At 41.3% G+C, this 23,849-nt stretch overlaps 1 protein-coding gene across 2 annotated transcripts in view; it reads right to left on the reverse strand.

Annotated features, from left to right (window-relative positions):
* CDK14 (cyclin dependent kinase 14) overlaps positions 1-23,391 on the reverse strand; it is a 340,143-nt gene extending 316,752 nt beyond the window's left edge. For both annotated transcript variants that reach the window (XM_063412536.1, XM_063412527.1), the window contains exons 1-2: positions 22,928-23,391; positions 16,452-16,483 (exon numbers count right to left, since the gene is read on the reverse strand). In XM_063412536.1, the coding sequence (XP_063268606.1) occupies positions 16,452-16,483; positions 22,928-23,018 (123 nt within the window). In that variant the 5' untranslated portion in view covers positions 23,019-23,391. The remainder of the gene's footprint in view (positions 1-16,451; positions 16,484-22,927) is intronic.
* Positions 23,392-23,849: the final 458 nt, after the last annotated feature.

A 23,849-nucleotide genomic window follows, 5' to 3' on the forward strand; every position in this document is an offset into this window, starting at 1 on the left:
AGTTTTGCATATCTGTCATAATTCTCCTTGGTGGTCTTTTCCAGGCTTAACAATCCTACTCTTTTGCTTTCTCCTTACAACACAGCTGTCCCCTAACTGCCCTACTGGGGTTGTCCAGTTCCAGAAAAGCCTTTCCAAGGGCTCCAGAGGGCACCTTGAGAGATTACCAAAGAGAGAGCAAAGAAAACAGTGACACCTTATGTAAAGGCATGCAGAGGAAGAAACACCCTTGACTCCCCCTGCTATCTCCTCCCCAAGTCCTTCAAAGCATCAAGTCAAAATCAGAGAAGGAGAAGGGCAGCATGTCTATCATCTAGAAAAGCTGAGAATACATTAGCAACATAGCTGCTAGCTTCTCTCCCAAACCCCTCTGGTTATCATGACGGAAATCATTTGTATCAAGTAAAGATGGTGAAGTTTATACACAACAGATATAACAAATAAAAACAGGATTCAATGAGCACAACCTGCCTAACATGAGTATCCATAGTTTGACCATGTTGTGTTAGAGACAGAAATTAATTTATTTTGTACTTGTATTCATGTTTAGATACAACTGCTTTGTATAGCCTTGGAATAAAAACCAAATTTCCCCTTACACTTGCAAGCAGATTTGTGTTTATTACCTTAAAATACTTGTGTTTATTACCTTAAAAGACTGAAAGTCATTATGAATATTTCTAATATCCTTAGCTACTTCTTGAACATACACTTCCTTAAAACCAGCCAATTTTTTAAAGTTATATATAGTCAAAGATAAATGCAGAGTAAGTTAGAAAACTCATTTTCTTAGAAGAAGCCTAAAGAAGAGTTCATCTGTTCATATTAAAGCATAACATAACAGGACTTAGTAGTGGGGGAGAAAAGTGATGGGAGTGAGATACCTATGCATGCATCAAAGCTTCACTTTAATAATATAAAAGGTATCAGGCTGAAGCAGCATTAAATAGAGACTTCATAAGGAAAACTTAACTGGGAAAGAATTTTAATTTTCTCTCCCAACTTTTTTGTAACACACTTTTTTCTTCCAAAAGAACTAAACTAAACCTGAAAGACCAGTTTATATACCTGCTCCAGCTGCAAGGGACAAAAAAAATTTATGACATGATTTGTACATTGTCATGTTAATCACTTCTGCACTTCTTGTCAGCAATCAGTCATGGCCGCTAACATTTACATGAGCAATAACCATTGTTTTCAACAAGAAAAATTACTGCCTTGTGCCCATTTTTCTTATTAAGTATCATTTTACAAATTAAGGCTTTGATTCTACGAGTACTCACATTTTTGACAAGTTCACGTATTTCCCTGCGAGCCACTGAGGCTCTCAGCATGCAAAGCACAGAGTACATCATGCAGTGCAAAAGTTTACTGAGCATTTAGGAATCAAATACTAAAATCTACTTCAGTAACTAATAATATGAATCCAACTGAGAAATGCATGGTAACCTGCTTATTAAAATGTACTTAAAACACTGACCCCATCTAGCTTACCAGAACAGCAGGTCTTTGAAATGTGTTTTTGTGATCAAATTCAAGAGATTTATCAGTCTATCTGGAAAGGGAGAAAAGTAACAGACACAGCAGAAAATTAAAAATGGGATGACAGAAAACATAGGGAATAATGAATTTGAGGACTCCGACATTTAGGCCCTGCCCATATCTACCTAAGTAATAAAAAACAAAACAGTAATCACTACTCATTTTCAAAGCCAGAGTAAACAATAGGTTTATAGCTCACATTAATTCTAGAGAGAGCTTTATGTTTTTAGTGGCACAGAACATTAATTAGAAATGTCAAAATGCACCTCAGCATTGGTGCTTTGTTTTCCATTTGTCTCGGTTGTTAACTCTGACCATTAAGACAAAAAAAATGCTAAAACCAAACAAACAGGAAAAAAAAATCTGGTTTAATGACCACAATTCACCAACCCATATCTGATTTTTCAGGATAAGTTTTGGGTTTAATTTTTTAGTACTTTACACACCAATTAACTAGTTTGGGAGAAAACCCTCTCCAGGGGACCATTAATTAATTACAGACACATTGTTTATTAATGCATATTTTTCTTTTCCAAAACTGTGCAGCATAATTTACTCCCTTCTCTTAAAAACTTAAATTAGTAATAAATCTTTTTTACTGCACTCTTAATTATAGCCCAGTTTTAAAGCATCCCCCACCCTGATCAAGCAGGAGCCTCAGGGCACCATTTTCTAGCATAACGAGCACAGTCCTTTGAACTATTCCACTGAAGAAGTTTGGTGCTCAGGACAGAGCTTCATGAACCAGCTAGCAAGATACTTGTCATCCTGCTATTACAAAATGGTAGTAATTCCAAAAATGCAAGGTAATGTAAGACAGCCCACTTCTTAAAGGGTAAACTGAAAAAAAGAAAGGAGTAAAACAGTAAAATACGTGATCATGCACCAATCTAAGCAGAAAAATGAAATGAAGGTATGCCACTCTTTCAAAAGTAAGGTCTTTCAGCTGTGGTTTGTTGATGTTGACAGCAGCTTTATGCATAAGCAAAGAACTTACAGGTACAACACACCTCTTCAAATTAAGAATACAGCCCCGTTATCATCAACTCACAGACCCTTTCCTAGAAAACAAGCATTAGACCCCGAAGTGTTAAAGCCAAAATTACAGCCAGGAGTCCTGTTGACAGCTGGTCATGAAATGTACAATGAAATGAGTAATTCTGGCTAGAGTCTGCTTCCCCAGCTTTTCTTTCCACAGGATATTTCTTAATGCTAATGCCAATTCCAGAACTGGAAATATTTCAGGAACAAGCCTATAAGCAGAGCAATTCACCATAAGAACCACTTAAAGGCCACACTTCAGATCAAGAATTGAGAGGTTTCAACTAGCCTGCCTTTGCTCCACAAAACTCCATATAAAATTAGAAACATAAGGAAGAAGTAAATGTGAAAACCAAGGTAAAAAATTGCACACAGCAGTGGTAAATGAGATGGGATACTCTCCTTTCCCCCAGGTTTATGGAGGAAGAACTACATGTTAAAAAAAGTATCTCTCTTCCCACCCTATTGCCTAGACCCACTACTAACCAGAAAAATGTTCTTCACTTTTCTCTGATGCTGTCCCTCTCCAGCCTTCCCAGTGTCCTTTACAAGGGGAATACTCAAGACGTAGTGCAGAATTCCCTTTATTTGACAAAGGGTACTTTTGCTCTGATGCTTTTGGCAGCAAATGTTTCCTCTTTCCAGATACATCAATCTGGAGCTTCAAAATGACCACACATTGCTAGGAAGGGATAATTCCAGGCAAAAGACACTTTATTTCTGTTGGAAGCTTGTGGAGTTTTTAAAGGTTCATAAATACAGGTGATTTCCATGTATAGGTTATTCCCCCAGAGCCTCTTGTTTTTGAAACTAACCTCATGGAAGAGCAGGTAGAAGAGAAGCTTACATACACATATTATGCATGTTAATAAAAACAAACAGAAAAAGAGCCCCTTTTTTGTAATTCCTCATGGAAAGAGTTGATAAGAGGTAAAGCTATAGATACCTGTAAGAGGAAAAGAATTCAAACCTCAGCAATGAGCTCTGTGTTGCTTGTTCTGGAGTACCAAATGTTGGGATTTGGGGAGGGAAAGCACAAGGACTTTTCCAGGGATGTCTTTGGCAGATGAGCAGTGGACAGGAATGAGTTTCTAAAGGTAAACATTTTATTACAGATATTTTTAGAGAATCTTCACAATTATATTTCTTCTAAGCTTTTATAAATAAGTGGTTTGAAACAGTATCTCTTACAGTCCCATAAAGACTCAATTATTTGCAATGTAGCATATAGAAACAGAGATGAAGCAAATCACTTCTCCTTACAGAAACAATTAGAATATTATGGATGATCACATATGACAAAACTAACAATAAATCAATTGCACGTGACACAAGCCATGCAAAAAGCTTAAAAAATGCAGAAAAAAAGCAGCCTGTAACAAAGTTCACAAGGCACAGAATGGTGGAGATTGGAAGGCTCCTCTGCAGGTCATCTGGTCCAGCCCATCTGCTCCAGCAGGGCCACCTCAATCACAGTGCACAGGACGGGCAGGTTGTCCAGATGGCTTCTCCACAGCCGGTGACTCCACAGCCTGAATGGGAAACTTCTCTTTCTGCTGGGTCACTCTCACAGTAAAAACGGTTTCCTGATGTTCAGAGGTTCTCAGTTCCCTGTCTCAGTGTATGCCCACTGCTTCTGCTCCTGTCACATGGCACCACTGAGAAGAGCCTGACTTTGTCTTCTCTACATCTCCCTTCAGGCACCTTCTGTTCTCCAGGCTGAACAGGCCAGTTCTCTGTCATTCCTCACAGGAGAGATGCTCCAGTCCCTTGATCACTTTAGAGGCTCTTCTTCATGTTTCTTTTGCAATGAGGAACCCAGAAATACCTGTACAGCAGGTGTGGCCTCAGCAACACTGCTCCCTCCTCCCAGTGCACCCCAGGATACCAGCACCCACCTTTGCAGCAAGGGCACATTGCAAGCTCACACTCAGCTTCATGTCCACCAGGACCTCCAGGTTCTCCTCTGCAAAGCAGGTCAGTTCCCAACTGACCCAAAATAGGTTTTAATAAACAGTGTGCTCTGAACTTGGAGACTGAGTCTCTTTTCTAACTCCAGGCAAAGTTCCATCTTGTGCCCAGTTCAAGGCTGTGGTGGGTGACAGGGGTTTGTTCTGGATGTTTTTGTCTCTCAGAGTGGCTCATACTGTCAGTGACACACCGTGAGTGCAAGTGACGTGGTCCTGAGGCAAAACAGTGAGGTTGTGAATGATGACAGTTTAACCTAATTTCTTCCTGATTAATTATCTATTTGAAATCTCTAAGAAGGCTAAGAAGCAAACTCAGATTATAACTAATACATTCCAACTGAATATCTCCTATTCCATCTATATTCTTTGGCACAAGGAAAAATAATTACATTTTCCCTTTTTTTCCTTCCTCTCCAAGAGACCTTCTCTCTGATTTTTTCTCAAGCAATAGAAACCGAATGAGGAAGATGGCCATGGCATTCTTCCAAATCTTAACAATAAAATAAACCAAACTCACACAGGCTTCCAAGATAAGGATCCACTCACAGTAGAATATCTGCTGCAAAGTCTTTCATCACCACTGAACCCCAGCAGCCTCTTGAAATCACCTCCTCAGCAGTGAGTATTACATTTACTCATGAGCTCTGCTGGGTCCCAGGGGAATAGGTTCACACTGGTGTTCTCTCTGAAGCCTAACTGACAATATCAAAACGAAACATCACTTTGTGATGTAGACTGTAAGAGTCTACATCATTTCTGCCCCACCTGTGGATGAATGAAATAATTAGTGCTGGGAATAAATCTACCAGAGCATCTCAGTAAGAACACTGTCAAAATTAATGCATAAGACAGAACTTTACGAAAGGAATTCTTGTGTTCCATGACAGTATTTGTTCAAACATGACAGAATTTTCTTTCATAACTTTTTTTTTTACTTTTGAAGAAACATTTTATTGAATATCATAGCTTTGTGTTGTTGAATATCATCACATAGTTTGAGCCCAATGACTATATGTCCATATAAAATGCATGACAGCATTCTCTCTACATCACTGAAAAAAACAAGTTCTTAAGATATAAAAAAATATATGCAGTCTAACTCATAACTGCTTAGTTACTGCAAACTTACTTTCAAAGATAAAAATACCATTTTCTTACTGATTTGAACAGAAAAAAGTCCTGAAGTGCTGCAGCATATCTTTTTGAAGGGGAAGCAAATTAGGCACTTCCCTTCATCTTCTCCGAGCTTCTGTCATTATTTGATGATGGCCAGACAAATCACATTTAACTGAGCCATACAAGAGTAATTACTAACTAAATAAGTGGAAAAAAAAAAAAACAATCACTCAAGTATTTCTCCAGATGCTGTCCTCTAGTTTCTGGAATTCTATGCATCTTCAAAATCATCAGGAGATGCCTCTAACAAACATCCTGTTTGTGTCTGGTTCCTCTCTGTCCATGAAGAGCTAAAATAAATCATCACTGCTTTTTTCTTTCTTTTTTTAACACAAAAACTTTTTTTCCCTCCAAACCAAGCAAACCTGCGGTCATGACAGACTTCCCACATCTGAACAACAGGACGTGGTAAGAATGATAATAAATTTGACAAACAGAACTGGCACCATTCTTCACACAGATAAGCTAAAGAACCTTTTTCTGAGCAAGCACGGATTGCTGTTTTAACTGTAAAACTGCATCAGTAATTGGCATCGACAAAGGAGAGCAGGTTGGAGATCATTTAATAAATCTGGCTGTTTAGAAGGCCAATAAATAAATGAAAGCTACCAGCCCACACTCTGCGTGGCTCCTGCCAGTGTCTGCAGCGCCAGCAGCCCGCAGGTGCTCCCTCCTGTCCCTGCCCACCCCGCTCAGGACAGCAGCTCCCACCCTGGCTGTGCTTCCCTGCACCTGCCCCAACACCTGGCAAGGGTGACAGCATCCCTGTCACCACAGACACGGTGACACCGCCAGCTCAGGAACAGGACAAACAGCACAAAGGCATGCAGTGAGTGCAGATAACTACACCCAGACTAAGCCATGCACGAAAAGAGGCACAAACAGGAAAGAAAAAAGGGGAAACCAAAGAAGCATGTCTGTGCCTAAGAGCTAACCAACAGCTGTGGGCACTGAATTTGAGCTGCGATGCAGCTCTTGTCACCATACTGGTTAAAAGGAAATAACTAAAATGAAACCAGAAATTGTAATAAGATAACATAAGAGGACCACCGATTACAAAAGAAAGAAATGTATGGATATAATGGTCCCATGGGGGGATGGGATAGATGTGTGCATAGGCAGTTAAACAAAAACAAAAACAAAAACAAAACAACAACAACAAAAAACAAACAAACAAAAAACAAAACAAAACAAAAAACACCACAGAAAACACAGAAAAAACCAAAACATTAAACAACCGAACTTAATAGAACTTCCAAAAAAAGTAACAAGTGAAGATCTTGTTTCTGTGTCAGAAAGCAACAATATCTGTTAACGGAGAGATAAAGATGAAAAAAAATTAATGATTAAGCTCTCTATGAATTTCAACATGTTCTCCTTCTAACAAAACAGAAAGGAAAAATCCTTCATCTGAGACAGTATGTAAGAAAAATAAGCCAAAATATGCATCCTCTGCACTACTTCTTACAACATACTCAGGATAATGAAAGGTCTTCCAGATCTCAAAGCTGAAGGGCATATCTGACCTAACTCCTCACAGCAAGTGACCTCAGACAAATTCCTTCAGTGCTGAATTTTCAAGACAGACGACAGAGAGCAAGTCCAAGAACAGCATGAAGCCACCCTCAGGTTCAGTTTCAGGATCACCATGCCTGAGTCTCAATGTGCATCTCAGTGGAGAGAAAGGAAGATCAAGATCTATTTTTAAAGAATGGTGCTGAGTGTGATTGTGTACAATAATTATGCACTGGCAACAAGAAGTTTACCCTCCCTAAAAGAAGCAAGAAGATTCCTCAAACACATATGTATTGAAGAACACCTTTTTGTATACATGAGCTATCAAAGAAGTTCACGTACAAAGAAAAGCCCTGCTGAGTACAGGGCAGTAAGAAAAATATTGTAAGCCACTGGATTTCCTGGGTTGGCACATCAGTGAACATCCTCCAAAGCTAGTAATGTTTTTATTTCTCAGCACTGAAGAAGGTGAACTCTGAACACCTGGATTCTACTGCAAAACTTAATTCAAGTGAAGCAATAACCTCAAAGGGTCCCAAACACAATCCATTCCAGTTGTTACTTAGAATTGGTTATCATGCATGATGTGCTCTCTCAGCAGTCCTGCTTCCATCATTTATCATTAACTTTTCAGCAGCATTCACATTTACTTTTACTCATTAAATGACTGCCAATGTTTCTCATATTTAAATAACCTGTAATATTCAAGTTTGAATTTTTAAACCTGATAAGGAGAATCTCCATACCTGAAACGAACATTAAGAAGTACTAGCAGGGCTCTGACTCAACTGGCTTAGAAGTAGGAAAGTCTGCTGGAAGGGGAAAAAGATAAATTCCACAATATATAGAAAAAGAGGTGTAAGGCAATAACAATTTCTTAAAGCCTTAATATCATCAAAATGACATTGTTTTGTGTACATAAAATCCATTTTGTTCGAATAAGCCTGTAATCTCCTTTTTCTTATCCCTTCCAAAGAATTAACAAGAAATGTCAATTGACTCAGAACTTTGATTACTGTGGATGGGATCCTGCAAATATATGGTTGTCAGCAGTATTGTGACACACAGCAGATGAGGCAGCATACATGCAGAATCTCTCAGGAAAGCTAAAATGTAGACAGAGATAATTTTCATTTAGATCCCTTCACAAGAAGAAGATTTAGATATAGTCTTATGTCTGTTCATAGTGTGGCTTGGAAGAAAAAAAGAACAAAAGCAATAATGTCTAAGTACAAAGTAGATGGAAGAACAGACCTATCAAGGAAGTGACATGATTATTTCCTGCCTCACAATCAGGAGATTGCCCACAAGGCCAAGAACAAGAAGATAGGGATCCTATATATAGCAAGTTGTGCTTCGTTATTCTATTTAATCTATCAATACATTACTTTATCCCATATGTCCCAAGAATATAAACAGCAGGACCTACATGTAAGCATACTTTTGTCAAAATAATAATAGCTTATATTCAGACTCCACATTCCTGGAATGCAAACACCCTCTCATCTGATGAGCAGAATCATCCCAAAATACACATGCACAGATGAGAGAAGTAGGCCTGGAAACTCATCTTCATTTTGCAGTGTTTCTCTGATAGCCAAAGCAATTGCCTGCAGATCACAACAAAGCTATGTATGTCAGCATTTTGGCCAAATCCTCACCAGTCACTGCTGCAGACATGCATTCAGACCAAGTTCTGCTCATTTGCTCCATCCATTTTCAAAGAAAAGTTAAGCAAAGGACACAGGCATATTAACTAGTCACATGAACCCTTCTTCTATCCAGTTTCTACAGAAGCAAAGACAGAGAAAGGGGAGAGTAAGCAGGTTCACACTTGACTTTAACACTTTTCTTACGTCATGAAAATACTACACACTTTCTAAAAGGTAGCAGGATGTGTTGGAGTCTAGAACATCCCTCTGGCCACCCTGGAGGGTTTGGAGACCAGACAGGGGGGGCTGGGATCTGTACAAGGGGGTCAGTTAGACCCACACAGATCCCAGGAGGACATTGCCTCTGATCCCTGGCCATGGGAGTGAATGCCCACATTGTATGAAGAATCACAAGCTGGGAGAATTCAAAATAAGTAGTATTTAGTTTATCATAGAATGTAAATGTAGAGTCTAGGATTCTCAGTATATGGGGTTGAAGAGACAAGATGGAGGAATTGGGGAGTGGCCCCTGTGCTCCTTGTTCTTGCTCTCGTCCCCCATTTTCTGCTGAGTTGGATCTCTAGGACTGGTTTAGAGTAGAAATGACATGTTAGTATAGGTAGTAGGTATTGGTACAATTTTGTAAATAAAAAATACCTCTCGGACGATGGTTGGGTCAAGGGTACCGTACATAAGGTGCGGGGCTCTCTGATCCGCCCAGTCTGCCACGTGTCCTGCTCTGCTGGGGATGCCTCACAGAGCTGAGAAAGAACTAAGATAAGGTACCCTGCCAGGGAGGCCTGGCAGAGTTGAAAAAGGACTGAGATAATGAAGAATAAACAACCTTGGAAATGTGCACCGGCAGACTCAACTTGTCATCTCTACCTCTGGTGTGTAACACTTAGGGCAAAGAGAAGACTGAAAACCTTATTACCCCTGGGAACAGCAACCCAGGGGAAACTCCCAGGGAACAGCAACCTTGGGGGAACCCTTAGTACCTTGGGGAACAGCAACCCCAAGGAGAATCTCAGGGAATCAATAACCCTGAGAAGGATGCACTCTCACCAAATACACCAGGCAGAAGAACACACAACTGAACATACTGATGGCTGGGGCAAAAATTCAAACCACTGCCACTCAACAGATGTATGGGATGCATCAAGATGAAAGCTCTTCTTCAGTACAAAAGAGCTTTAATCTCAAACTTTCATGTCCTAAAGGTCAGGTCTATCCCCCAACATTAAGAAAAATTCCTGAACTGAATGGGTAGAGTCACTGCCAAGTAAATCTCAAAACCTTCCACATGGTCTCAGGGTTTGCTTCAAAGCCTTAAAATTGAGGAAACAAAGCAGCTGTTCCACAGTCAGTTTTTCTTGATGGCTTTCCTGACACTTCTCAATAACTTACCACCTTGTATTGGGGTCGTCTAGATCTGTTTCTGAGGTGTCTTCCAGAACCTGATTTATTTCCATGTGCAACATAGCACAGGAAAGTGACAGGAATCCCTGATAAACATATAAATATTAGTAATTCTCTGAGAAATTATGCAAGGCTGCCCAAGAGTTGGGCTTCTTTAAGCCACCAGAAGTTTCATAAAACAGTGTTTTTACAGAAAAATGCCCCTTCTGTCCCACAGAAGGCACATCTATCCCACAGATAATGCAATAAGAAGCTTTAGCAGAATGGCAATATTTGCTCTCTTCCATTAATGCCCTTCATGATCAGACTCACCTGAAACACAATTGCTAATAATATTATCAATCTAGAGGAAACAATTTTTCCCTTTAAGCAGATGAGAACAACTTTTTAAGACCTGAAATGCTGGCACTATTCTGCTACAGATGCACACACAGTAGTATCACACCAGTCCAAAGAACTAGGACACAATTCTGGTTCATATTTTGTTGGAATGGCCTCAAAGAGACACAGCAGCAGAAAACAGTAAATCTGTTTTCTGTCTAAGCCATCTGCTGCTAGGGAACCACTGGACCAGCACCAGATCCTCAGAAGTGTAAGAGAACAGTACTGGGGAAAAGACGACATAAAAGTAGGAGAGGCAGGAACACAAACCATCTCCTGGGAAATCTCTGTCATGTACAGGCTCAGGAGACAACATCATCCCCACCCATCTTCCCTCCCAAAGGTGGCAGTCTGGAAAGATCTTTATCAGACACACCAAGAGCTCTCTAACACAAGAGGGTGGTCCTCCTGCAGGAGGCATCAGATTACATTATTGAGCCTTTAAATCCTTCTTGTCACCAAAAAAATGTTTTTGGTGCGTACCTGTGTCATGCATCATGTAACACTTCAACAGCAGCAACTTTCAACACTGAGTTATCTTCTGCCTGGAATTACGTTTCCTCTCATTTGCTTTGTGACAGCTGAACAGACACATTTTTTCAGACACTTGAACCAGCTTTGTATATGTTTGGCAAAGTAACCTAACCACCAGGTGAAGTTTTCCTGACCCAGTTCCCTGGTATTATTTAGAAAATGCTTTGACACCTATACTTCTGGTGTTTTTTTCCAAATTCAGTTTTAAGGGGTTTTTATCTTTCATCCATGCACTCCTCTCTCAAGCTACTTACTATAAATAAAATAGTAAAAAATGCAGAAAACTTATTTAGTGTATTATGTGCCACCTGCATTATGGCATTCAAATGCCTCTTGTACATGCTTTACTTTTTTCCAACTACACCCTTTCCTTTAACTGTTCAAAGTCAAAATAATCTCTATGCAAAAATCCTGGTTGGGAGATGGGTGTCCTTTAAACCAAGACATTTTCCATGCCAACATCCCACAGAGGGAGTAGCCTTTTTATTCGGGGTGAGAGAGACTGTGAGAGCAAGCACATTACAGAATCAAGAAGTAACTTGGCAGAACTCCCTCCCCTTTCACACACTTCCACTTCAAACACACAGAAGTTGTTCCATGAGTGAAATAAATGAAATTTGGTTTTCTCAGAGCTGGACACTCTTAGTGTAATAAGGAGTAGATGAGTATTCAGGATTTTGCTGAAGTCAGAGTATTCCTAACACCTCCAACCACATTCTCATATGCTCACAAGAACTTGCATTTCAGCTTCTGCATTAGAGGAGATTCTTATCTTTACTCCTCAGCCAGCTCACATGCTTTTCCACCAAGCATCCAGGCATCTACTGTCAGCCAGCTTCAAAGCTACTGGGTGAAGGCAGACAGCATTACGCATGCAGCAGGCACAATCACAGCATCCCAATTTCCTAAGAAAGATGGCCTTAAAAAAAAAGGTGCTCTTGATATCAGTAAAAATTAACACCAAACTACAGCTAAACAAAAGCAATAAAACTCACTCTAAGAAGCAAAAATCAAAGAAATTCATGTTTATTTTGAGTTTGAAGATTGTTTTTATTTCATTGTGACATTAATATTTATTTAGTGCGCACACATATGACTGAAGGTCTTAAAACATGATTTAAGTGCTCAGAGAAACCAACAACAGAAGGACAAGAACCAACAGCTTGTGACTGCTGACAGTAATTTAGAAATAAATCATAATAGCAACCAGCGAACCAAAAGTGCAAAGATTACCATCAGGCCTGAGGTGAGTTTAGTCCCAATGTCAACACTGGCTGTTATTCCAAGAAATTTGCTACAATTCAGCCACTTCTTATTGGCCTTGATCACATTGTAATGAAAAATAAATTGGTTCCATCATTATCACACAGTGGACTTGTCACACCAATGGTCCAAATACATCAAAGCAATCCTGCATAGCCAAAAATTTTTAATCTAAACTTTGACAAACCACTGAATTACTTGTATTTTATTACAAATAAAATGTTCACTCAAGGAACGCAAATTTGTTTTAGACTGTTTTTTTCATGTAGTGCTGCTCCTCAGAGGTGTTCATTCTCTATCATGATATTCAGTGTAGATAATCAGTGCTTTGCCTACAACAACAAAACAGTTCTGTGCCAGAACCTACACTCAGAGAGTGAAACTTAGGTTGCTTTGAAAAACAGGGCAGCTACTTTGTGGGGGGAGGGTGGTTTGCAGTTTGCTGTTTTCAGAGACTCGAAAAGGTACAATTTAGGACACAAGCTACTCAAAAAACTTTGAAAACAGGCAAGAACAGGCCCTCTCTCATGACACTTCATGACAGAGGAAACCAACCCATAAACCACTGAAAACCCTGAGAACCTTCCCACTGATGTCAGCACGTACCAACACAGGCCCACGTTTCAGTTCCCACAATGTGACCACTATGACAAAAAGGAAGAAGCTAAAGGTTAAAAAAGAAAAAACAAAACCACACAATTACTTCTTTGAATGAAAGACCACAGAAGAAGTGGTCTGTATCCACTCCTTTATTCGTATGAGTTTCTGGAAGATGTCATATCTTAAGAAGGTGAGTAGGCTACCACTAAATCCACTAAATGGATTAATTCAGTGTTCCCATGAACCAAAGCAAAGGTTGGCATCATTTACAGAAAACTGTTTTTTTCATTTAAAATTTATCAAAGCAACACAATAGCAGGTATTACAAAGTGAGAAATCTTACACTTCTCCTTCACACTGTTGTTGTGCTCTGACCTTATGGGTAGGACTAAATACAGCAGTAAGATCCCTGAAACAATTCTACAAACAAAAGTATTTTCTAATATGTAACTTATGCACAGGATTCACTGCTCATTATTCTTTTGGTCCTAATTTACTGGAGAGATTAATTTCATAACTGACAGAAAGCAATTATGTGGTACACTTGCCTGTCATGTCTGACATCTTAATTTTTAGTAGTTTCTCTTCAAAAGACAGACAGCATCCTGCAGTGTTTTACATTTTTCAGCTACTGCAAGCAATTAAAGCAGGTAGAATTAAAAGCCACTGAACTGCTCAATTTATTCCCCTCAGTTCCTGAGAGACAAACAAGTAAGCACCTCATGTAGCACCTACAATACACAGAATAAAGTGACAACCTATTCAGCTGCAAAAGCAGGCCTTGCAGCTTTAGAAGGGTCATCTTCCTCTTCATGCCACCTTCCCTCCTCCATCAGAGATTTCAGGTCCCTGCTGGCCAACTTCTGCTCCTGGTGTTCTGGTCACAACTTGAAAGGCTAAAACATGAGTCCTCCTCCTCTACCTGTCAAGAGCATAAAGCCCCTCTGCAAGTTCATCTCTCCTTGTTCAAGCACTGCTTCACAGGTCAAATTCCCTTCAGGAAAGGGGAAATACCAGCTGAGAAGAGACACACAGCATCTGTCAGCAACATAAGAGCATCTTTTCACTAACCATACAAGGAGAATGTGCTGCTTGTTAAACGAAATTTCTGTTTCAATAGTTGACTATTTCATTTTTTGTGGTAGGAGGCCCAAAGCTGACAGCTTTGGACAGCTTGGGAAACTACTTCCTCTCTCCTCATCTGATATTCTCATTTGATATTCCCATTTACTGTCATCTTAACTTTCTTCACAACTGTTTCCCTGTTATATCAATACTACATACACAAGCCAGTAGACTAGACTGTTTTTTTAATATTATGCTGTGGTCTTAGTAGTGTTTTTCAGGATGGCCTCCTAAGACCAATATGTGCACCCACTCCTCTGCTCACAGATGCTGTCTTCCTTAGAAGTACATGTTATTAAATCAGGTACATTATTGTTACCAATGTCTGTTTCATCTTCTGATGTGAAGGATGTTTGAAAAGGAATTAAGTGATACCTGGTACAGCTCATTCTCTGATTCACACTTTAGGCTAGAAAATCACCAAGAACTGTGTAGAATTTGAAGAGATAATAAGGACAACACAAAATCTCAACACATTTTTCTTTCTTCTAAGACATGACACCTCAAACTATGGAACCAATTGATGCAAATGTCACATCAAGCTCTTCCATATTTACAGGAAATGGAAGAAAATTCTTTTGTGTACCCTTCCCACTAGATGTCCCTTACTGCCTCTGCAGTAGCTCATTGCAACAATCTGTCAGATTCCATTAAAAACATATTTGAAAGATTATTTCTCCCTCAACCCCCTTGTATTTAAATAAAAACTTGCTCAAGTTTTCTCCTGTTAAAGAAGAAAAACAGCTTTAAAGAAAATAAACGCAACCTGCAGATAAACAATCCTTGGGAAGGGGACAGAAGAACCGCCATCTTCATATGGCAATGCTTTTTAATAGACCTTTCAAATTCTGAGTCAAATTTAATCCAAGTTATAGTAATACTATTATATACTATATAGTAATACTATATATAAAATAGTATAATACTATATATAATAGTAATTACTATAGTAATACTTACTGAGTAGGTTATAGCACAGATACACCACTGCAGCCTTCAGATGACAATGCTGAACGGAATCAGACCAGATTTATAAAACAAGGATTCAGACTTTACTAACCTGTTTACTAACTGTATTTGCACAGGTGTAACTTTTAGGGGGGAATCAAATTCCATGAGTGTTACAAGAGAAATAAAATAGTCAGGACCACTACACGATGCAACAGAGCTCCTGAAAAAAGAGCCTGACCCCATGACCTTCACTCCAGACCTGAGAGGGGCCAAGGTGAGTGATGGCTTTTGCAACACGTCAGAAAAATCACAAAACATTTCTATTGTTATTGCTGTATTTGAGCATCAGTGTGATCTGTTTAAAAAGAGATGGAGTCTGATTTGATCCAGAATCCAGGACATTACATCATCATTTATTTATTCTAGAGTCTGGCATTACACAACAGCTATCTCGCTCTATTCAGCCAGGAATTTAAGCTTACAGCAGGCAATGAAGAAGAAATGCCAGAAGTGTAACATCAACACATGAAAATACTTCCATTTGCTTCCAGCTATGGTGGCAGAGGGAAGTACAAGGCAAGCATTGACTACAATATGACCAGTCACTCACACCAAGGCTACACCTCTTCCTGCATAAACTTGCTCTGCGGGATAACCTGCACTGCCCTGGAACTCTCAAGCACAAATCGTGAGCAGCAGATTTTACAAGTTAACTTGCAAATCATATCACAGATAGGTCAAGACCCCAAACTGATTAGACTGAATAATCAAGTATCATTTTTACCAACATAATAGATGCTGGTTTTGTGCTGTTGGGTTGGGTTTCTTTTTAATTTCATAATAAGCATCTCCCTCAGTTGACATATTCAGCAGGCAGCCAATGCAGCAGCACTTTACATAAGGTGTTCTCTCAGGAGTGATGTTTTTCCCCTGCCTGTTACAGCACAGGCCTACAGTTACAGGAATTATCAAAGGCAAAGTTCTATAAAGTATTTTCCCTGCATGCAACATTTCTCAGCATGCAACAGTTTTAAATGGCCACTTTTCTTAAAACATTCTGTTGCATTACATTAAAAAAAATCACCCTAAGTATTCCATTCAGACTCTTCAAGTAACAAATTTTTCTGGTAGTTATTTAGAAAATGAAAATATGTTTAAGCAATATGCATGTATTAATTCACATGTACATCATAACACTACTATCTGTGGGTTTCTTCTAGCACCAGTGAGAAATACTAAAGGTATACCTGGACTATGTAAGGTACAGAGACATTTAACCTACCTCCTCAAAGCTGCTATCTTCCTTCTTCAAGGCTTTAAAATAAAAAGAAAAAAGAAATTATTATCTCTACTGCATTTCAATGAACACAAACCAATAGAAAAGAAAAAAACCACAAAACAAAAACAAACAAACAAACAAAAACAGAGAATCGTTTTCCTGTTATAATAGGAAAGAACAGGCTGGCATGAATAGCAATTTTATACACAAAATCTGAATCTGTAAATGGAATTTAGAACTGTACAAAGAGTCTCTAAGCAAATTTACATATTTATGAAAAATATCTTCTCAGGTTAAAGAAAGTAAGAGTTTATAAGGGTGAGTTTGGTTTTTTATTTTAATCCCTGGTGAGTGTAAAAACCCTTTATGGAGAGCTTGACTGAACTTCAAAAAGGAAAAGTATAACAAACACCTAACCATGTATTCAATTTGTCGAGTACTAACTCTTTATGAAATAGTCTGCATTATAACCTGCTTTTTCCTTTTTTTCTTTTTATAATGTTTAGTATGACTTACACTAAAGCAGAAGAGATTTCTTTCTTACACTGTTAACAGACAATTAATCAACAAACACAGGAGAGAAAAACAGTGCAGAAAATATGTGAACTGGTAAGAAAATGAACACACAAATAGTCCTGCAGTTGAATCAAAGGTTAGGCTGATGAAAAGATTTCCTTTATCATACTGGACATTCTTATTGAAATATGAAGAAGCTGAATTTCTCCAGATCCTCACTGAGCTGTGTCAGTCCGAAGGTAGGAGACTGGCTCTTTTTCTCAACTAGGCCCAGGAGGGACTGCACTCCATGTGCTGCACGCCGTGACCTGAGAGTGCTCTTTGTTTCCCTCTCTTGAAGAGCTAAAATTAGATGAACCATTGCATTGGTGATTGCACTGTTTCTTTTCAGTTGAAATCACAAAGGTTTTCAGTTTGAGGGAGCCCATCTGAACAACCATGCAGCTCCTGCAGTGCTGCACCAAAGGGTCCCTCCTCATCATTTAGGCAGCATAATGTTTCTTACACTCCTGCATAGTTCTGCAGGAGATAAATATTTAAGCACCTAGCATGGTTGAGGATCTAGACTCCAGTAGCTCTTTTTCTCTTTTAGATGCTCCTTCTGCCTTCAAATCACTAGTAACTTCTAAACCTCTTCCAATTCTTGCCTTCAGAAGCAACTGTGTTATCAGCTCCAAAACCAGAAAAAAAGACCCCTCCTCAAAAACCACCAAAACAAACAAAACAATCCCAAACCCCCCACAAGAACAACAAAAACCAAACCAACCAAACAAAACACAAAATAAAAGCAAACCAAAACCCACAACAAACAAACAAACAAAAACAAAACAAAAGCAATGCCAAAACTGTAGAAGCTGTATCTGAGTTTGTATACAGAGGCAATACCACCTGTGCAAACAGTGCTGCACCTCCAGAATCTCTACCATGGGCAGCAAGGCACAAATCCCAGTTATCTTTGTACAGAAAAGCAGGGAATGTCCAGCCTTCTTTTGCTTTTAAACTCTCATTTCTTTAGCACATGAAACATGGCTTCCCTCAAACCTTTGAAGATCACTGCTTTAGAGTTACTCATCTAGATTTCATGCTCAGTGGTAAAAACAAGGAAACAAACCCTGGTATTTTGCTGAGGAGATCTGAGGCACACATTGTACATTTTGATAGTTAAATATATTTTTATGGTTTTGAAGGGTGATCAAAACATTTGCAGACTGCCAATCCCAAGTACTCAGAACTATGAGTCAGGAAAGAGGAGAAGGAGAGGCAGGGAAGGAGAGGCAGGGAAGGAGAGGCAGGGAAGGAGAGGCAGGGAAGGAGAGGCAGGGAAGGAGAGGCAGGGAAGGAGAGGCAGGGAAGGAGAGGCAGGGAAGGAGAGGCAGGGAAGGAGAGGCAGGGAAGGAGAGGCAGGGAAGGAGAGGCAGGGAAGGAGAGGCAGGGAAGGAGAGGCAGGGAAGGAGAGGCAGAGAGAGAAGGAAAGAGAAGGAGAACCCCCAACCTGTGGAATACTTTTTAAGAACACACTTCTAATCTTCTCAATTACCATTCAGGTCACAGTGACATGCAAGCTATAAATTAGTAAATGACACACCTAGGCCGTGCTGACAAGCTTTTCTCCCTCACCAAAACACAAGATTTTGACATGACCACAACATTACAGGAATAGCCAAACAGATAGCTAACAAAATTCACAGTGTAACAGAAAAAGAAGAAATGGGAATCTGTGGTCCATTGTATATATCTGGCTTGTCTTTAGCTTCTACCTTTGACTAAAAGAGGGCTTTTAAGAATCACAAAAAGAGTATGAGAGTTCTGGCCACCCACTTAATGAGATTCTTAATGAGTTTAATAATAATATCATTCTCAACCAATCCACTACAGAGCATCTCCCAAGGAAGACACCAAAGCAGTATATTTTATAGAACAAACTATTAAAAATACCTTTTTCTCCTTGATGCAATCTTTTCCTTTTTAAACTGTCAAAAAAAAAAAAAAAGTTCTGCTGAACTAAAAAAAAATAAACTGTTTACAAATGAAGTTCTCATTATCTCAGGTATGTGAGCTATGTGAATGTACATCAGAGGAGATTAGTGGAGATAACCTTTGTATCAGTGAGGAGCTAGTAACCAAGCCCAGGGATGCCCAGATTGCTTTCAGCACCCCGTGATCAATCTCAGCAATGTTTTCTCTCTTTCTTTCTTTTCTTCCTTTTTTTCTTTTCTTCCTTTCTTTGTAAGCTGATGTTAGTTTTTGACTAAAGAAACTCATAAGAAAACAGGAGTTAAATGGCATGAGCTGAAGAGATCTCAAATGTGATTCTGGTACTATACAAACTTCAACAAATGCACAGCTAAGAACTCTTCACATAACTAAAAAGAAGACTTTTATTAACTTATTCACTAATAATTTAATTACATAATTATCAAAGGGCAAAACTAAGAACCAAACCTAATAAAGGTTTAAATGCTAAACTAAACAGTGAGTCAACTGAATCTCTAAAAGTTGGTTAAGATACAGCTATGGTGTCTTCATTTATATGGTCAACGCAGTCTGTAAGTAAGGAAACCAAATTTTTTAAACTAATCTGGATGTTTATATAAAAATTAATAGGCTGGCAGAAACTTACGAATGAAAAGAATTATGTATATGTTTCAGATTCTTAGCAATGTAAGTTCTTCATGATGAGATAACTTTCAAGAGGGACACCCCTTGAAACACCAGAAAATTTCTGCCAGGAGAAAGGGTACCTAAGCTGCAAAGATAGTTCATTTCTCTAGAACTGGAAGCATGCAATTTGTGAAGCACCACAGGCCTCACACACTTCCCCCAGCACACCACAGCACTGTATCAACCTCTGCCAGATTTGCACATAATGGCACAAAGCAAATGCTTAGGAAAAGGCTCACTGAATGGGCAATTTCAAACATCACCATTTTCAACTCAGTAAACATTTTTAATATTAGGTACTCTAACAGTTACAGGACTGAGCCCAGTTTTGTCTGATGAGCCAGATCTTCATCACCCTCTTCCAGGAAAGCTGGTGGCTGCAAAGCATCAGTGCACAGTTGAGAAAATGGGTCAAGTCTCCCTGAGGCTGCTGTTGGTACCCTCTGGGCCTCTGCTGTGCCCCAGGAATAATTACACTGTCTAGAGATGGTGGGGAAATAGCTCCAAACGTTACCTAACACACCTTAGCGCACTGTAAAAAAATTTAAAAATTAATTGCAGCTAAAACTTCTCAAATTGAGACGATTATTTGATGGGGAGAAGTGGCTCTAAAATGCAGTTTATTGCAAGCTCTAACCAAAAAAAACCTCACTGCCAATGACAATTAGGATACATTTCCATCACTCTTATCCAAGAGGCTAACATAAGCCTGAGTATCAAAATCTGGTACCTAAGTTTGGGGTCTTGCAGGATTGAGAGAACTGCATTTGGTAGACAGAATACCATCAACACTGGGGGAAGGTGTAACAGTGCTTTATCATCTCAAGAACGATCCTCAGATCTTTCCCACTGCAACACATGAAGGTTTGACTCACTGATTATTTGACTCAAACACCATAGTACTCTCACATCATCTATAGGACTATGCTCATGATGCTGGGTTGTGTACTTAAACCTACAAAAACACAGAGATTCATGCAGAACAGAAAAAGTTAATATATCATCACTGCTTTATAGAATCACAGAATGGTTTGGTTTGGAGGAGACCTTAAAGATCATCCCAACTCCCCTATTATGGGCAGGGACAACTTCCACTAGACCAAGTTGCTCAAAGCCCCATCCAACCTGGCCTTTACCACTGTCAGGAATTTTTGATTTATGACAAATCACAACTGAACAGATAACTGAAAAAGTTACAATTAAATACATATTTAATTTGTAATTTGCTAACCATATCAAGCAACCAGCACTTACAAAAAGAGCTTTAAACCCCAAATGTCAAATACCCAGAAAGACTTTTGTCTTTTGAGGTTTTTGTTTTCTCTCCTTCATTTCAATATAAGAGTTAAGTACAGCACATGTTTTAACCAAGGACTTGCTGGTATGCAAGTTTAGAATTTCTTTGCTTGGGCTTATCTGTGGCTCTGGTATCAGAGAGTGGATATCCTCAAGCCTCATATAGATAAATCAGAAGGGTTTTTTATTCAAAGAGCAGTTACCAAAATGATGATCAATATATTTGAGCATCTGAAGATTGAATAAACTTGCTGATAGCAGCTGTGTTTTAATCACAAAACAACCACCAGCAAACGAACAAACAAACCAACCGCACACCAGACTACACTCCTACACCTCTGCACACATACACACAGAGCTGGAGGAGCTGGTAGACATAAATATCCGTGTATCTAAAACCAGGCCAGAGCTCCCAAGGAAACTAAAAGCTTGTTTAATTGTGCAAAATGACAAAAAGAGATGATCACCCAGCCGAGCCAAATAAAACATGCAGAAATTACCAGCCAGAGGGCCCTTGATCCCTAAAAGGCATTAACGGGACTGTCACTGTTACAACAAAGCAGCATCCTCATTCAAAACATTTTCTTTGTTAATGACTTCCACCATTAGCAAAACCCTTTCACAGTTCTGTAGAAGTGTCTCTGTGTTTATACACGCACAGAGACATACAACAGACCAAACCCCTGACTGCTTCTTTTTTTTTCTTCTAATCAAAGGAAGATAAATGTATTTTACAAGTTTAAGACTGATGATAGGTGAAACATGTTTTCATATTGGGACAGAGAGGTTTGTAAGACTGACTTGATATTTGCTTTACAACTGTAACTTTGCATTTCTTCTTGAAACTCTGTGGTTTACAAGTAAGAATAAGCTTTTCTCAGTCTTTTTCATTCTGGAGTAGGACAATAAAAAATACCTGATTTCAAACACAGTCATCCACTTAAAAGCTTGCAGTGCTCGAATGCATACACAGCACGTGGAAAATTATAATGCCCAAGTGTGCCAGCCCATCTCCTAGGCAGGGTTACTGGGGAGAACCAAAGGCCAAGCTCTGGCTGCGGCACGGGCACTTCACAGCCTCTCTGGGACAAAGCAGCTCTGCCAGCCCGGCTGGCTGTAGGGAACACCTCTCAAAGGGACAGTGATGGGTAGGGACCGTGCAAGGGCCCGGGCAGAAGGTCTGCAAGGGCAGAGGCTGCCGCATCTGCTCTCGCGGGTTACAGCACTTCCTCCAGCTGCTGTGTGCCACCAGCCAGGGGACACTGCACACCTCCTCCGAGGTACCCTCTCCCCCTGCTCAGCTGCGTGCTGGTGATGTCAGTGGGAATTAATGCTTTAAACACTGAATTAAGCAACACAGTGTGCCAAACACTAAGAAAAACACCAGTCTGAGCAGACCAGAACTCTTTGGCATTGTTCTCAGTAACAAATTCAACTGCAAAATAAACTGGTGTCAAAACCAAACCCGGTGTGGTGGCACCGGGAGGTAACACGCTTGGCAGTGGCACTCAGAGGACGCTGCCTCAGGATGCTTTATGTCAGTGACAGAGGGACAGGACTTCACCGCAGATGACAGACAGACTTCTTTTGTCTGGCCCCCTAAATCACTGGGCCGCTATTACCTGCTTCAGCATCTCACACCTCAACTAAAACCAACCTGCAGCCCGTACAAAAAAATAAATTTCCAGACCAGCAATAAAATGAAAATAAGCGATTGCTCTCTGTTGACGTTTCTCTTTGGCGGTGGGGGCACGTGAGCCAACTCTCATTTACAGTTTGTTCTTCGCAGCCGATTTTGGGCTAACTCCATCACAGACCCATGCAGCACGGCTGGGGCTACCAGAGTCGTTTATTTCACGAGCTTTCATCCCAGTAATCGTTTTTCGGGGCCGGCTTCGTGGCGGGTGTTCCCAGCCTGGCAGCGCTGCGCCCACCGCCCCCGTCCCCTCCCTGCCGGGGCCGCCGGGCGCCGGGCAGCGCCGCCGGGACGCGGGCCCGGGACTCACCTATTCGGCCGAAGCTCTCCGATAAAGTTCTTCGCAACTTTTTCATCCTGCTGATCTTCTCGGCGGACTGCGAGTCGATCATGTCACACATCGGGGGGCGACCGCCCCCTCCCGCCGGCCGCCACCGCGCTCCGCGGCCCCGGGGGAGACACCGCCCCTCGGCCGCGGGGCTCTCCCCGCGCCCCGAGCAGCCCCGGGCGCCGCGGGACGGTCCCGCTCCCGCCCGGGAGAGCAGCCCTACGCCGCGGCTGCCGCTGCCGCTGCCGCTGGGCTCCGCGCCGGCAGCGCCCGGCTCATAGCCCGCACCCCTGCCCCGGGCTGCCCCGGCACGGCCGGACGCGCCGGGCGGGGCGGGGGCCGCGGAGCGCCCGCCGGAGATGGAGCAGCGAAAGCAAAGTCCGGCGAGGGGCTGCGGGCGCCGGCGGCGGGAGGGAGGGCGTGAGGAAGGGAAGGAGGGAGGGTGCGCTGAGAGAAAGGAGGAGGAGGAGCCTGGGCGGGCCGGGGAGCCCCGGGGAGGAAGGGCGGCGGCGGCGGCGGGGGCGTGAGGGGGGCAGGCAGGGAGCGCTGGGGCCGGGCCGGGGGATGCGCGCTGCCTGCGGCGCGTCCCGGGCGCGGGAGCGGGAGCGGGAGCGGTGCGGCGGGGACAGCGGAGACAGACAGCGGAGACGGACAGACAGCGTGTGTGCCCGCGGCCGTCAGCCCCGCTGCTGCCCCGCGGCTCCGGGGACGCGCTGCGGTACCCCCGGGCGGCTTTGGCCGCTGCTGCGGCGGGCCCGGGGAAAGGGCACCCGGCCCCCGGGGGAAACTTGGGGTCCTCTCCACGTGCGTGTCCAGGCACAGCGGATAATGTGCCTTCAAGGGCCCTAGCCTGCAACTTAATGAGTGTTGGGAGCTTTTGATCTTGTTAACTCAAGTGAACCAA

Source organism: Prinia subflava, chromosome 1 (genome assembly GCF_021018805.1).
Source record: "Prinia subflava isolate CZ2003 ecotype Zambia chromosome 1, Cam_Psub_1.2, whole genome shotgun sequence".
Taxonomy (NCBI): domain Eukaryota; kingdom Metazoa; phylum Chordata; class Aves; order Passeriformes; family Cisticolidae; genus Prinia; species Prinia subflava.